At 39.4% G+C, this 14605-nt stretch overlaps 1 protein-coding gene across 5 annotated transcripts; it reads right to left on the reverse strand.

Annotated features, from left to right (window-relative positions):
• Positions 1-2436: 2436 nt before the first annotated feature.
• Positions 2437-13709, reverse strand: Srsf10 (serine and arginine rich splicing factor 10). Of its 5 annotated transcripts, XM_041652701.1 has the most exons (7): positions 13499-13705; positions 11037-11141; positions 7597-7700; positions 6526-6688; positions 6192-6245; positions 5959-6060; positions 2437-2696 (listed from the first exon to the last, which is right to left on the reverse strand). In XM_041652701.1, the coding sequence occupies exons 1-7, from the start codon at positions 13561-13563 to the stop codon at positions 2636-2638; spliced, it is 654 nt and encodes a 217-aa protein (XP_041508635.1). In that variant the 5' UTR covers positions 13564-13705; the 3' UTR covers positions 2437-2635. The 5 variants fall into 5 exon arrangements, with proteins under 5 accessions (XP_041508635.1, XP_041508634.1, XP_041508633.1 ...); XM_041652700.1 differs by lacking the exon at positions 5959-6060 and having other exon boundaries at positions 6192-6242; positions 13499-13704; XM_041652699.1 differs by lacking the exon at positions 5959-6060 and having other exon boundaries at positions 13499-13697.
• Positions 13710-14605: the final 896 nt, after the last annotated feature.

A 14605-nucleotide genomic window follows, 5' to 3' on the forward strand; every position in this document is an offset into this window, starting at 1 on the left:
CCTAGACCAGTTTATTTTACTCTCTCCAGCATTCAAAGAAATATGACCTACAAAAAACTGGATTACAAGACCTTTCACATACTGTTACTAATGAAAATTTACATGCCTACACGCCCGAACCAACTTTACAAATACACAAACATTAATAACCAACACTGCTGAAAGAAGAGACAGGAAAACACTAAGAGAAAGTCTTCCATAGGATATCTTGGCGAAACTTGTTGAAGACAAAGTTCTTTAATTCATCTACTAGATCCTTGAAAATTGAGGACATTTCCTCTTTGAAAATTTCCTTTATAAGGACTTTGATGATCCCCAGAGTCCTGGCTACTCTATATTCTTTAATCTTAGTGTTTTATAAAAACAAACTTAAAAAAAAAAGGTAGCACAAAAATACTCCAAAGATACTGAAGTTTGGAAAAGCCAGTGTGGAGTACCCAAGCTCCAGACAGCCTATAAATCTTAGAATAATACACTTAATCTACATTTTACCTAGTAAAGTTGAAGAAGGTGTAAGGAATATGTATGCAAAAATCTCTGTCCACATATTGGGCATCCCTCAGAGACAAGTGATGCTTTTCAAAGTGAAATAGGAATAGCTGAGAAACATACAACTTGGCACAGCAAGTGCTTAGTATATCGACCCTTTAATATACACGGAAACCACAATAGACAGGCTAAAACAATTTAACTCTACAGCTACCCAAACCACAGGGGCCCTTTCTAATTTACCATACTTGAAATCTTAAGAGCTGTCAAGTACGGTTATTGTACTTGTAAACAAACAAGGTAATTCTGGTAAATGAAACCCCTAAAAGCAAAGAAATCCAAATAGTACAATTAAAAAAACAAACCAAATCAAACCCTCATGTAAACACACTTCATTCTCTCCTCTGGAAGGCCTTAAGTTCAATTTGAAAGGAAATGGAGAGGGGAAGTAGAGAACAAAACACCTATGAATTGCACAGATAACTGTGAAATACACAGAACTTCTATCTTTAAAACCAATCCAATGCTAATTATGTAATGCTAAAAAACACATTTTGTGATTTATAATCTTGAAATAAATGCTAAATTCAGTTTTTATCAATTTTTATTGTGTCCTTGAAAATAAAACTATAAAAGCATTTCCAACTTGATTAAAAATAAAAACAGCAACAAAAACGAAGCCAAAATTTTTAATTCTCACCTGGTACCTGCTGCCTTTCTAAGTTTGGGCAGGCTGAAAAGTTTGTTTAACACAAATAAAATAACCTTCATTTTACCTCCCTTCATTTATGTGTAATCCTATTACATTTTAAAAATTGCTATAAAAGGTTTTACACTGTTTCCAGATTTTTGACAATTTTAAATGTGGCAAAAATACAACAAAAATTCAAATGTGATGGAATCAATGTTGATAAACAGGTTCATATCCTAACAAGGAACCAAGGAATCAAAAACATTTTGTGACACTACAAAGTTATCACCTATACACAGAATATGTCCCCTATAAAATGTACAAGTATATCACTAAAAAGTCTAATCTGGTAAACATTTCTTTCCCAATACAGAATATACTAAGTCACTGGGGTAACAGCTGTCTGCCTCAAAATAATCTAATTATAGCACCCAGGGTCTGCTTTAATGCCAAGTTAAATACTTGTTATTCTGGGGATTATCTATTTGTTTGACTGAGCCAGGAGTGAACAATTTAGTTATTACTCTAGCATATTAATCACTGCACAGTAAATCTGCTTATCACAGGTTTTCTTATTTGTAGTCATGAAATACAAATACTAGATAATTTTAAATGGCAGACAACCATAAAATTACTTATCTTTGATAGTAGTTTTATAATTACATTAGGATATGAATATGAAAAATCGCCATAATACACTTCAAAATGTGGCCATACTGTAATGACTCACTAGATTGTGCTCAATATGTACTTACTAGATAAAGTAATTATCCTTCTCCAATTATCCAGTATGTTTTGCCCACAGTAAGGATTCAATAAATATCTGTTGAACATACTGTCTAGGCAAGAGGTGAGAAAGAGATGGGCCCTCATGGTTGGATGTCAAGTATAAGTGGAATTAACCCAGGAAGGAGTGGTTAGATGTAAACTATACATGGTATACACGTAAATAAACTCAGATGCCAACAAAACAAACAGTTAAGCAGAAAATACTGGCACTGGAATAAACAAAGGCAAGACCTGCCAACACTGGCGTTAAGTGGAACTGATTTTTAAGATAACCAAGAAAAATTTTATATTGGACCATACCTTTACCATTCAATTTAGTTTGAGACAGACCAAGAGAGGCACTGTTAAGAGACTATGGCTGTCTTCCTTGATATTCAGACATCCTAGTTACCAGTAAGTTATCCTGGATCTGCCACCCGTGAGTCAATATATATCTGTTCATATTTAGGGATTAGTTTCCACAAGTACAAAGTTGAATTTCCTTTTATTTGTCCTAAAATGCTTACTTTCAAACTTGAAGGGACTTCAATTATTCCATGTAGTTTTCGATAATTCTTTTATCTTTTCAGACCAGAGTCAAAATATTCGTACAGTATTCATACTGCAGCACCTTCCACCCACCCTTTGGTCGCTTGAACTGCCCTTCTTTGGTTCTTTTTTCCGCTTTCAGATCTTTCTTGAAGTGTAGTAAGCAGAACTGTACTGGGTATTCCAGCTGCAGTTTGGTCTTAAATAAAAGAAGGATGTTTGTCAGTTTGGTTTTCTCTTTATTCTTCTCTGTGGTATACAGGATTTTGTTAGTTGAACTGGATGTAGCAGCTTACTGGGCCAAATTTTCAAGAGAATAGTACAGTATTTCCCAGGTCTTTTCCCTAGGCTGTAACTTAATAGCTCAAACTCTATGTAGCACCTGTCCTTTCTCACTGAAGCATTCATGACCTCTCACTTTTCTTCTTGCTTACTTGGCTTATTTAGACGGGGGAAAAAAAAGCAGAGAGCTTAAGTAAAAAGAAAGGCGAAGTGTCAGCCTTCATTTGAGTCTCAACACAAATGTCCTATTCAATAGAGCCCAGTGTAGACACACAAGAGGTTCTCACTGACTATGAAACTTAGTACGACCCATATTTAGCTTAAAACTGAAACTCCTCACTGGGTCTCAGTAGGATGCCACTATGAGTGCAACTGTATATAGTCCTTGTGAAGCTCTGTTGGGCATACCATGTCATACACAATGTGTAAGCTTCTCAAGTTAAAACAGTTTGAGTGTAAAAATAAATTAACAAAACAGACTAAACACAGTGTTATGGGGGTACCTCTTTACCTATCGTTTTTAAAAAATTTAAGCATCAAATCTGGGCTCAAATCTTGGCTCTGTCATTGGTAGCATTTACTGTGCCTTTAGTTTCCGGATATGGGGGAATATCTTTCTAAAAGGGTTTTGTGAAGTGAACGAATCAATCAAGTCTCTTTAACCAAGTCTGGCTCAGCATAAATACTAAATCAGTTATAACTGTTAAAATAGTTAGAATTCAATCCACAAAAATACCTACCCCCCGCCCAAGTGGTCATTGTTTAAATTGCTCATGAACATTCGATGAAAAAGCTTCTAAAATCATGTCATAAACATAAACCCAACATGTCTTCCTTAGGAAAAGGAAAGAGCAGAATTGATACTACTTTGTAATAATGAAAACATAAATTTAGAGTTAGCTTGTCAAATTTTCATATCCCTATCAACAGTACTAAATAACCTCTTATATGATTTAACTGAAGAGGCTTAGTGAGCAATCATGAAATGACTCTGACATAAGGAATTCTTAAGTACTATGTAAAATATGTAGATTTCTGGCAAGTTCTATCATCCCCAGAACAGGTTAGTTGTACCTAATGTCAACACTGATTAAAATATCCCTAAATCTACAAAAAATGGTAATTTCCATTATTTTAGACTCATTCAGTACTATAATAATTCCAGTTAATCATTATTTCCTTCATTTTGTTTTTATTATAGCATGTTTGCTTAATTTACAGCAAGCAGAAAATAAGCTGGGTCTTGTTTTGATCCAAACATTGATGTTTTAAAGGTTGTACACAATATTTGTTAAAAAGAACATATAAAAATACCTTTTTAGAAGCTTCTATAAGAAAGAAAATACAAAGTTTAACCCCACAACTTTCCTCTTTGCTAGAACTGCAAACTACTGCTACAGTTTTAAATAGACTTTTTGTTGTTTAAACTATACATCCAGGAAAATCTAAAAAATTAAAGAAACGTGCATATAAATGATTGCATAGCAGAACAAGAACATTAACTGCAAACAGTAAAGAAATGAAAGTTAAAAATACTATTAAATATACAAAGATTCTAGAATTAATCCTCCAAACACATTCCACAAACAGTTCTAATAAACCATCTTTTATTCTCTACAAGCAAGGCCTAAATTTCTAAAATCAAAATTGAAAGAAAAAAATCAGGTAATCCTCTAGAAGGATCGCCCCCACGCTATCTCCACTCACCTCCACAAGCAAGCAGTCTGAGATTTTAAAGATGCTTACTTTTAATTCTGAAATGACACTGGACATTTCAAGTCACTTTACTGTCTCCTAATGATCTTGAAGAGAAATACTAGAAATTATAAATATTTAAGGGTATCGCTTCCTTATTTTAGGCATGTCCTACATTATCAAAAACTAAGTGATGTGGCCTTTGCTTAAAACTCAACATTTTCCAAAAATTCACGGCACCACAGAATCACCTAGGAGTGTCATCTTTTCAACTTGCCTACATTAATAAACTGAGGTGTAAAGAGCAAGCCTTCCTCATGAAGAGGACAGGCAGACTCTGATACAAACATACACACACACCAAGTGCTGTAAGCATCAAAATTCACTTTGTTTTACACTATGTATATAAACAAATTGTACTTTCAGTTTACTTGCTCCTAACAGAAAAAAAAAATAAAACCCCTAAATAATAATAGTTGAATTTTAGAGAAACTATGCTAAAAAAAGTCTTTTCCCCTTAAAATGATTCCCGCCATCACTGACATGTTCAAAACTTAACGGGGAATTCTTATGTATAATTTTACGTTTCAATTCTTTGAAACCAGCGGGGCGGGGAGGAAGGGGAAAGCAGGGAAGACTTCATGTTTCACTGAAAAGTTCAATCTCCCTGAAAATACTATTTAACCCAGTTGGCATCATTCCCCAGACAGTGGAGTTAACAAAAATCAAACCAAAACAAACAAACAAAACCAAACCTATTCCACATTGCATCATAAATAATCACCATGGGCTTAGACATCTTGACAAGACATAAAGGTCCACCCTGAACCTAAATGTGTCTGAGCAGTCAGTGTTGTAATGTGGCTACAACTTCAGTTTTGTATCATTCTATCTTCTTAGCAAGCTACATTTCTAGGTTAACACTTCTACCAAATATGGATATGAAAATTTATTTTTAATAAGACAATGTTGCAAATTATGGTCAACCAACATCTTTTCACCAAATACTTCAAGCATAAAAAAATGAGGATCTTTACAAAAATATACAGAGACACCACAAATTGGTAGCTGCCCATAACATTAAACAAACTGGACTCTTAAGAGTGGCTTCTCAACAGCATATCATTTTAATTATAACCATTGCCTGGTACAGGGAAAACTAACAGGTGTTTTTTATTTTATTTTTTTTAAAACGCATCATTGCAACATTGTATTCCTGATAATTTAAGTATACCAAACTATGAGTAAATGAATGATACATGCCTAGAAAGTATCATGATTTATACTATCAGTGGCCACTGGACTTGGGACTAGTCCAAGACCTTGATCTAGATTTTGACCTAGACCTAGACTGTGATCTTGACTGAGATTTGGATCTAGGTGGTTCTTTTTTCCTTGATTCCTTTTCATATCTTGAGCCAGACTTATAATGTGTTTTGGAATCTGTTTTAGAGGTGCCTCTAGTTTTGGTGTGAGATGCAGACCTAGAACGTGATTTAGCCTTCATTTCTTTCTTGGGCTGGGACTTGGACCGTGATCTTGAATTGGATTTAGATCTTGAAAAAGATCGATTTCGGTGTTTGAATCTTTCAAAACAGAGGAGAGATACAATTAGAGTAAAAATTAGATTCTATATTAATCAAATTTGTTACTTTTAGAGCAAAAGTTCACTCTGAAATCGAAAAACAGGAGTCTTTCTCAAAGCAAAATTATTTACCTATCATTGTCGGAATGGCTTCGGCTACGCCGTGGTCTTCCAGTCGGTCTACTGCTAAAAAGCATATGAGAAAAAGCAAACAGTGACAAATGTCTATTTAGAGTCTTAATGAATATTTAAAAAGGCAATATATATACACATATATTTTTACATGTTAATAAACATCTCTTTACTTTTAAGACAGGGCTTTACAGTATTTTATTGTGAGCCTAGAACTCCTGGGCTCATGTGGCCCTCTCATCTCAGTCTCCTGAAAAGCTGGGATCACAGGTAAATGCCACTGTAGTTGGCTACAAACATTAAACAATAACAGATCATTGTGTCCCACACTTACTTTCTAGGACTGTAAGATCTTCTATAGTTGTAATCAAAAGAGCGACTCCTTGATCTCCTCCTTTCATAACTTCGGCTCCGAGAACGTCTATATCGATCATAATCATCATATCGTGAAGAGCTGTATACATTTCTCCCTTCCTTGGCTTTCATTTGATTTGGTGCTAGGCAAACAGAATAGAAATACTTAGAAACATTAAAATCTTAGCATCTAAACCTTCATATTAGGGTAACAGTCCCGAATTCTTTTCTTTTTCTTAAAACATTTTACATACAGAGGTGATGTACTTGCATGTATGTCTGCACATGAACTGCCCAGAGAGTCCAGAAGAGGGTTTGATTCCTCTGGAACTGGAGTTATAGAAGGTTGCTAGCACTATATGGATGCTGTAAATGAAACCCAAATCCTCTAGAAGAGCAGTCAGCACTCTTAACAGAGCCATCTCTCTAGCTCTCTGTTTTTGAGACAAAGTCTCATAGGCCTGGCTTGCCTGGAACTCTGTAGACAGGCTGGTTTCAAACAGGAGATGTGTCTGTCGTTGCCTGTCTTTTGAGTGCTGGGATTAAAGGTGTACACTAAACAAGTAAACAATGTTATCTTGTAACTCAAAGTAGTCTTTGTTTTGGTGTGAGAGGCATAACTAGAAGGCAAATAAATAGCAACCTTTGTTCACCTTCAAAATGTTTATCAAAAGACTGCTCAATGTTAAAATTATTGGTTATTTCAATGTTTTCTTACAATTAGTTTGCTAAGCAATACGTTAACTACTTGAACAGAGGAATTGATACATAAGAGTATCTGAAATTCAAGAGTTGGCCTACAAAGAACATGAGCACTAAAATGCAGTTACATACAATCATGCAGTTCCAATTAACACATACAAAAGTTGAAAGGAACTAACACTCATTTAATCTAGATAGCCTTCCTGAGTCTAATTCTATGAATTCATTTCCAGTCACACACCCACACAACTACCCAATTAATTTCAAGTTCTTTATGAGAAATGACTTGAGAAAAAAACCTGAAGTCTAAAAAGCAACACATTGTACATGTTGGGCTTAGGGTACTTACTCTTCCGATCCCCCTGTGCGAACTGGATTTCAATCTGACGCCCACAAATCCATTTTCTGTCCAAATTATGTAAAGCATCTTCAGCATCACGAACATCCTCAAATGTGCTAAATGTTAAGGGGCTTGAGAAGTTTTGTAAACTTTGATAATGAATGCTTTGCAAAACAATTCACAATCGCCCAATATAACATAATAGGTTCATCCAGACCCTACTTAACTATTTGGTTGACTCAGCCATTAATACAGCATAAAAGCAGTTGCAATTATACCTTATACTACAAAAAAATGTACAAAAAGTATACACTTCTCAAGAAACGCGTGTAGATAGATACATGTTGCAATAAGATCTGCTATAACTGAACTACCAAGATTACACCATAAAAAATCCCCCATGTTCTAAGAATTAACTTTATAAAACAAGATATTAAAAACAAGCCAGTAAATTCTGGTGGACACCAAGGTTTCTTACAATAAAACCAAAATACTGTTTTCATATTTATTTCAAATAAAAAAGATGTCAGTTTTCAGACAAGCAAGCAGAGTATGCGTTATAAGAAAAAAGAGCTTTTTCAGATACAGGCAATAAATACTATTATTTCATGTAGTTGTCTTGAACTACACAGGAAAAGTCAGGCATGCTAGTCATTGATAGGTATATTAAGTCAGCATCAGGCAATACACTCAATCACTATGCCAAGTGCATATTCCATCCATGCAGACTGCAAAAGCACACTCCCAACAAGTGGCACAAGGACCCCTGGACTGAAAAAAGCCTAACTATGAAAACCACAGCTTTCTGCAGAAAGCACTTCAGACTGGTTCCCACTGGAGAGTCATGGCAGTATTACCAGCACTAAGTAGAAAAACACCCAATTTTCATTTGGAAAATGAAACTGCCTCTCTCATGTCAGACAACAGTACTCTGAGAACCTGTTGGTTGAGTTATTTTAACATCCTTTCTAAAAAAGCACCATTCTAATGGGAGGTAAGTACACAAAGGGCCCTGTCAGAGAGAAAAGGTTGGAATGCATTGTCACCATACCCTAAACTCGTCACTCTAAACATATCCAGTTCAATTTCTTGAAACATTATAAGTCCAAGTTTGGAGCACCAATCAAGAAAATATCTTCAAAATGACACATTTATTTCAAGACTGATATATTTACTCCACAGATAAAATACAGTCTACTTCAGCCTATCATTAGATTTCCACTTTTTGTTTGAAAGTAATTAAGAGTCATAGGCCTCAAGCTCTCTTCCTGAGCCCATGACAAGTAGGTTAAACAGGAGAGGTTTTCGAAAGTCTCAAATAACCATGCTTTCAACTTTATAAAAAGGCTGAGTTTAGAACCTTGAAAGTTTAAATAAACATCCCTCAAGGTTAACTGTACTTAGGTGCTAAACTAATGTGAGTTAGTTCACTTAACAGGCATACTACTTTGTTACCCCAAGAGACGGAGTATAATTTAAGATGATTTACATCAAGATCTACAAAGATTGAATATGGGCAAAGTATTCTTGGGGTGCTGGCCTTAAAAACAGAATCTTGGTCTAGAGGGTAAGGTTTTAAAATTTACCCTTTTCTTAAACCAAGGATAGGAAGAGAAGGCTAACTGGGAAGAAGTACATGGAAGACACAGCAGCAGCAGTAGGGACAGGCAGGTATCACTATATTGGCCATCAAGAAAGTTTCATGTTCCCTACTCTGGATTCTCTGAATACTAACTACCCATTACTGTCAAGTACAACATACTTTGAGGTAAACTAATGCTGGCATTGTTCCTGGGCTACCTCAAACCACATAAACCCTGATCAACATTATGAACCAGACTGGATCCATGTAATTAATAAACCAGATACAGGCATGACCCTTTAAGTTTTATAACAAATCCACAAGGTTCTCCTGACCACTGGCTCCATATAAGCAGCCTTCGACTTTTCCCTGAGTGTCACCAGAAACTTACAAGGTCAGAGTTTCAAGAAATGGAATTTAAGCAAAAAGAAAGTTTCCTGGCTCCAAATTCACAACCCCACCATCCACCCGCTCTCCCTTTTGGGCAGGGAAATAACCTTACAGAAGGTCAGAAATAAGATCACCTGAAACTCTGGGTCAAGGCTCACTGGACAACATCCTGATTGTGACCCATAACAGGAAGGCCCTTTGCAATGCATTCAGGGCCAACTGATCTGCATGTGCTAAATTATGCAGGCCCAGCAGGATTCTAAGAACCAGCAGCTACTTAGAAAACAAAAACAAACCACAAGGAAACTATCTCTACAAATTCTAGGGCTATACCCTAGAACACCCCAGCTGTTTTCCTAAGTAGTCCCCAGAGCATGCACCTGTCTCTCCCTTTTAGGTAGGGCTCTGTGAATGGGAATAAATACCTCATGCTATTCCAAAGAGCCCCTGATGATCTGGTCTAAAACCCAATTACTCTGAATTTAAACTTAACAATGTTATATTTTGCTGTACTTTAACTTGATAAGGTAGGAGAAAATACACTCACACAAGACCACAATCACATTATCAAAGGCCCACACAAATTCAAGTTACAGGTTTTGTCACTAGACCAAACCGGCATAATTATGCAAATTAACTGCTTGCAAAAACATAAAAAAAAAGGAAAGTAGTTATTCTGTAGGATACATCAGGTATGACTCCTTTAATCTTGGCCATCATTCAACTTCATCTTGACCTTTAACTCTTTTAGTGCTTGTCAGAAGGACTTGTCATGAGATGCTTGGTCAAATATGACAGATGGCTTTATCTTTAACTTTGAAAAACAACCTTTTCCCCCTTTGTGGATAAAGCGAGGCTTTGTCTCCCATTAGGCTTGTCCTTCTTCCAGCTTTTCTTTATCTTTTCTTTTCCCAAACTCTCCCTTCTCTTCAAGCCTGATCCTTAAGAGGTCTTTGGCTTGTCTACTTGCCTTAAGTGTTGAACTCTACTCTAAAAGTTCTTTCATGCTTTCTCTTTGGGGTCGCCATAACTGTACAGCTTTACATTCTGAGGTAACAACAGAGGACAGCAAATTAGGGACAATATTAAAGAAGTTTACCTCATTGTTATACAATTTGTTTTTGATTAAGTGATTCAAAATAATAAACAAGATTACTAAACTTTAATTGCTAAGCACAAGAATACATTAACTTTTAATAATTTGACTTATATCAAAGGTGGTAGCAACCAACGTATTCAAATTTAAATCACATTAAAATCACTGATTTGAGTTTCAGCAGCACGGATGGGAATTTAAACGTTTATTTTTGGATTAACTTTAAGAAATAGAGCAATGAATCAGAATTTTAAAAGATTTGAAGACATAAGACATTAGAGGACAAAAAAAGATTATTTTTTTAGATGTCACCACTTACATAAAAACTTGAATTTCAAACTTCAACACCCCTCACTAATCATCCATCTGAAGAAAGGATATTGAACATATGCAAATCCTCTTGGCCGTCGAGTGTAGAAATCAAGCGGAACATAAACATCTACTATTGGACCATAACGACCAAATTCCCGACGTAAATCTTCAGACCTAAAACATGAAAAAACTCAAATTTTTTATGTTCATGTTCCTGCAATTACATTTCATTATCATCTTAAGGAATGTAAGGATTGTGGTTGATAATAGCATAACTCATGGATACCTAGATCCCTGTCCTGGCCAAAGTGAAACAAACAAGCCTCCTGAATCTCAAAGGTGGGGCTTAGGAGGAAGAGGCTGGTGGATCTGAGCTGACAGGCCAATCTGGTCTGTAGAGTGAATTCCAGGATACATGAAGAAACTCTGTCTCAGCAGGCAGAATTTTTTTTTTCAAAAAAAAAAAAAAAAGAAAAGAAAAGAAAAAAAATTTAAAGATGAACAACCCCACATCATATAACAGGTAGCCCACCATTCTTTAATTCCAGCACTGTGAAGACGGAGGCAAGGAGAATCTGTGAGTTCCAGGCAAAACAGGGCTACACAGTGAGACCCTGTCACAAAACCAAAAACAACAACAAAAAAACCCCAAAACCAAACAAACCACCCTGCCCTGCAAAAAAAAAAAAAACCCAAAACCCCCAATAACAACAACATAAACCAAACAACTGACAAAAAAAAAAAAAAAATAAAATCCAAGTGTGGCAGCTCACCTGTAACCCAAGCACCGGAAAAGCTGAGGTAGGAGGACTGTAGCCTGGCTACAGTCTGAGCTGGAAAAGGGGGTGTGAGAGAAAACACTCTGTGGTGCTAGGCAAGGTATCTTATGCCAGTAACCAGGATGGAGATGGATAAGGCAGGATAAAGAGTAGGTTCAAAACCAGCCTAAGACAGATCATAGCCTGTATCTGAGATCCTGTCTTGAGGAAGAGAAGGGAGGAGGTGCTTATAAGCCTATTACTATTTTACTTAGAGTAAATAATCACAATTTTAAAAATCCAGTCTTCACCGTTCATAAAAGGCTGGTCTTATATGTTTTTAAACACAATCATTATGACGGGTGGTGGTGGCACACACCTTTGATCCCAGCACTCAGGAGGCAGAAGCGGGCGGATCTCTGAATTCCAGGGAAGCCTGGTCTACAGAGACACTCTGTCCCGAAAAATAAAATTTCTCTCTCTCTCTTGGTTGAGACAGGGTTTCTTTGGGGCCTGTGCTGGAACTGGCTCTTGTAGACCAATTCACAGAGATCCGCCTGCCCCTGCCTCCTACATGCTGGGACTAAAGGCGCGCGCCTCGCTAAATCTCTCTATTTTAAGGCAGGATCTCATCCTAGTCCAAGTTACCTTGGAACTCAGCCTCTAAGTGCAGAAATTACAGGCTTGGGCCATCACCCCCAGCTTAGCCTAAAACTGTTCAACAGTTCAGCCAACAAAAAATCTTAAATATCTAAACCCTTATGTAAAAGTTAAGGCAAATATGTAAAAAGACAAAAGGGAGATTTTTCTAGCCGTAAATAAAACTCCACAAAACTAACAACAACAAAAAAAGCCTCAGTTTTTCTAGAGAAAATCTTTACAGACATAAGTATGATCGTGTGATAAAAATCTCTCCCAAAAAGTTCCGGGGAAATTCAAAGCAAGGGAATCGCTGAAAACAAAGCCTTTTTTTTTTTTTGAAAACCAGCCTGATCTCGAACTCCCAGAACCTTCCGAGTGACAAGGTCTACTTAAGTACCGCGTTAGTTTATCTAAGTTCACTATGAAGCTCTAATAGGAGAGGCTTCTTCAGCATTCCGTTTTCAAAGCGATTTCCGCGAATCATGAGGGATACTCCATTTAACCAGAAAATTGCTAATTTCTCAAATCTCGACAATCCGTCTCTCCCCGATTATCTCTAACCCATTAACTACCCTCCATCCAGCTGGGGAAGATAAAGACTACAAACACCCTCCCCCGCCATCCCGTTATTTCTCACTAGCATCTTTTTCTGTTTTTCGACTTGGTGGACAGGGGCTCCCTCCGTAGCCCGAGCTGACCTCGAACTCGCGCCGATGCTCCCGCCCCGGTCTCCCCGAGCGCTGGGATCACCGGCCAGGGCCGCCCCGCCTGGCAACCTTTTCTCTTTCAACAACAAAAAATTCCTTCCAAGGCGAGGGGGCGTGCACCCCGTGGAACCTGGACGTCGGATCAATGAGAAACAGACGTCCGGCCCGCCAGACTGGACAAGCCAGGAGCACGCGGGGAGGAAGGGTCCCAAGCGTGCGGTTCCGCACGCCTGCAGCGCTGCGCTGCGGCCCGGCGCCCGCCCTCGCTCCCGCAAGGCCAGCAGAGGCCGGTGGCGCGGCCTAGGCCCCGCGCGGGCCCCGCCATCTTCGCCCCGCCCCTCCCCCGCGCCGCGCCGGCCGCCGCTCGCTCGCTCGCCGTGCGCCCGCGGCCTCCCCCGCGCAGTCGCTGCTCCGGTGCTCTCACCTGGTGTCGTCCGCCACGTTCCTGACGAACAGAGACGTGTTGGGGGGGCGCAGGTAGCGGGACATGGCGGCGGCACTAACGGGCTCAGCAAACCGTCCGCGGCTCCGCCGGCGGCTCCCAGCCACTCACACTCTCGCCCAGAGCCAGAGGGCTCCGCTACGGCAGCTGCCTCTTCTCGCGAGACTTCGCTCCCGCCTCCACTCCCCCCTCCCCCGTCCCACCTACCACTCCGCAGCGGCAGCAGCAGCAGCAGCAGCAGCAGCCGCGGCAGCACCGGCGCGGACCAACGGCTTCTTCCCGCGAGATCTCGCGCGGCTTGGCGCACGCGCCGCAGCCGCGGCCCTAGCCATTGGCTCCAGGCGCAGGTCCTTCCCTCCCTGCAGCCCGTTCTTTCTTTCTTTAGCGCTTTATTTTCCCGCCCTTTTCTGCCTTGCAGCTCCGGCTCCCCCCCACCTCGTACTGGCCGGCGAATGTTTTCAACTGCCATGGCTGAGCTTTTAAGCCTCAGAACCCGGGGAGACCGCTCTGAAATCTTCTGGTCGGGGTTGTGCCTTGGTGTTTCGTCAGATCCCTGATAGGAGCTTACAGTTTCTTTGCAGGGCTCGACCTGGAGTGGCTGGAGATGTGCAGAAAGCGGGGCCTGTGGTTCCAGAGCTTTCTGCACGGAGTGCACGCACTCTTTGCTCCTGCCCCGCACCTGGTCTCCCATGCACGCAGTTCCCTCCCGATGAGAGCCGGCCCAAATTCCTGCTGTCCTTGTCTTTGTTCTCATGTCACCCCGACTGCAAAGTACCTACGTGGGAAAGGCTCTCTTAACGTTTCAATTTTATGAAAGCCTCTGCGAGGTGTCCTTTCCTCCCTCCTTTTCTGGGGATCCAATCTAGGACCTTGCATATACTAGCCAAATCCCCCACAGGTTCGCACCTTGGAGCAACTGACTGACTGACTCTCCCCTCTCCCCCCTCTTCCCTCTCCTCTCCCCTTTCTGTGAGATTCTGCTAGAAAATGGACCCAGGGCCTTCCACGAACTACACAAAAACACTCTCTACTGAGCTACTTTCCCTAGACTAGAAAATACATTAACGAGCCTCCCCTTAATCCCAGCAC

This window comes from Microtus oregoni, unplaced genomic scaffold (assembly GCF_018167655.1).
Source record: "Microtus oregoni isolate MIOR12 unplaced genomic scaffold, Mior012 000005F_ref0000423, whole genome shotgun sequence".
Taxonomy (NCBI): Eukaryota; Metazoa; Chordata; class Mammalia; order Rodentia; family Cricetidae; genus Microtus; species Microtus oregoni.